The sequence below is a fragment of the Aptenodytes forsteri genome, unplaced genomic scaffold (genome assembly GCF_000699145.1).
Source record: "Aptenodytes forsteri isolate BGI_AS27 unplaced genomic scaffold, ASM69914v1 Scaffold31, whole genome shotgun sequence".
Classification (NCBI taxonomy): domain Eukaryota; kingdom Metazoa; phylum Chordata; class Aves; order Sphenisciformes; family Spheniscidae; genus Aptenodytes; species Aptenodytes forsteri.
The window spans coordinates 644,371-645,812 of NW_008794713.1; the positions used below are offsets into that span (position 1 = coordinate 644,371).

Genomic DNA, 1,442 nt, shown 5'->3' on the forward strand with positions numbered 1-1,442 from the left:
GGCCAGTGCAGGCAGGAGAGCGGACCCACACCCTCCCCTTCCCGCCGGGGGGCCCCCCGGGGAGGCGATGAGGGGGCGAGGGCTCGGTCCGTCTCGCCGGACGCCCTCGGTATTTGCGGGGCTGGCGCGGGGGAGGACGGGCAGGGGACGGAGATGGCGGAGCTCGGGGGGCGGCTGGCGGGTGTGAGGTGGAAGCGGGCCCTAGGGGGAGGCCGTGGCTGCGGTGATGACTTTCTTAGGACACCTTTGGATTTAATCGTGAAAAGAAAGCGTAATTTCTGAGCAGCTCCTTCAGCTCGCTGTCGGCAGTAAGGTAAACAATCCGGGTCGTGCGTGTCTGTGTTGGAAGCTTAACATGGGGGGGTTTTAATGGCTTTTTTGCAGTTGAGCTCCAAAAATGGTGCGCTACTCTCTGGATCCGGAGAACCCCACGAAATGTGAGTCGTTTTTTCCGTGGACGTTCGCGTAGGACTTCAGCGAAGCCACTGAGGTTTTGATTCCAAAAGTTGGTCTTTTTTCTTGGCAGCATGCAAGTCACGGGGATCCAACCTGCGAGTGCATTTCAAGGTACGCGGTGTGCCTGCGTAGTAGAAAAGCAAACTCATTTGGTTTTGGGGTTTTTTTTGTTTGTTTGTTGGCTTTTTTTGGGGGGGGGTGGAAGGAAGTATCTTACTCTCCTGTATCATTACATAGTTACTGAAGGGTGGTAGCGTGGGTTATGGCCTGTGTTTGCTTTAGCCGCTTGTAATGGCTTTTATCCCCAGGATCAAAGACGAGATCGTGTGTCCTAAAGAGCTTCTGTCTAACGCAGGCGGTAAAACACAGCAGGAAAACAGTCGCAGTGAATTTAGCGGGAGGAATTGGGCTAGTGTTAAGAGGAGAGGTTTGTGTCGTTCGTCTTGCTCTGCCTTTCTGGTTGCTCGGAAGGAACGTGGGGTTCGTCTGATCACGCTGCCGGCGGAGAAGCTTGGCAGGGGAGAGTTGCGGAGGGCTGCAGGTGGGAACGTGGGATTCTCTGGAAAAGGTGTAGGTGCGGCGGCAAACTCGGGACTCACCCGAGTTCACCACAAAACCCAGGCTGAGCGGGTGCTTTTCTGCTCGGTGGTGGGTAGTGCAGGTGAAAGGAGGTTGCCGTTATTTTGGTTTGCCCTTTTGTTGTGATGGGGTAGGGTTGTAGTTACGCTCCGACTCTTGCGGTTTTTATGCTGTCTTAAGCACCCATACTTTATTCCCGATTTTTCTTGGGGAAAAAAGGCTGGTGAGGGGTCTGGAGAACAAGTCTGATGGGCGGCTGAGGGAACTGGGGTTGTTTAGCCTGGAGAAAAGGAGGCTGAGGGGAGACCTCATCGCTCTCTACAACTCCCTGAAAGGAGGTTGTAGCGAGGTGGGTGTCGGTCTCTTCTCCCAAGTAACAAGCGACAGGACAAGAGGAAACGGCCTCA

General features: G+C 54.8%; 1 protein-coding gene across 1 annotated transcript in view; it reads left to right on the top strand.

Annotated features, from left to right (window-relative positions):
* Nucleotides 1-329: 329 nt before the first annotated feature.
* Nucleotides 330-1,442, top strand: part of LOC103894440 (60S ribosomal protein L17) — a 4,336-nt gene continuing 3,223 nt past the window's right edge. Inside the window, exons 1-2 of the mRNA XM_009273824.1 lie at nucleotides 330-437; nucleotides 527-567. Of these exons, the coding sequence (XP_009272099.1) occupies nucleotides 398-437; nucleotides 527-567 (81 nt within the window). The 5' untranslated portion in view covers nucleotides 330-397. The remainder of the gene's footprint in view (nucleotides 438-526; nucleotides 568-1,442) is intronic.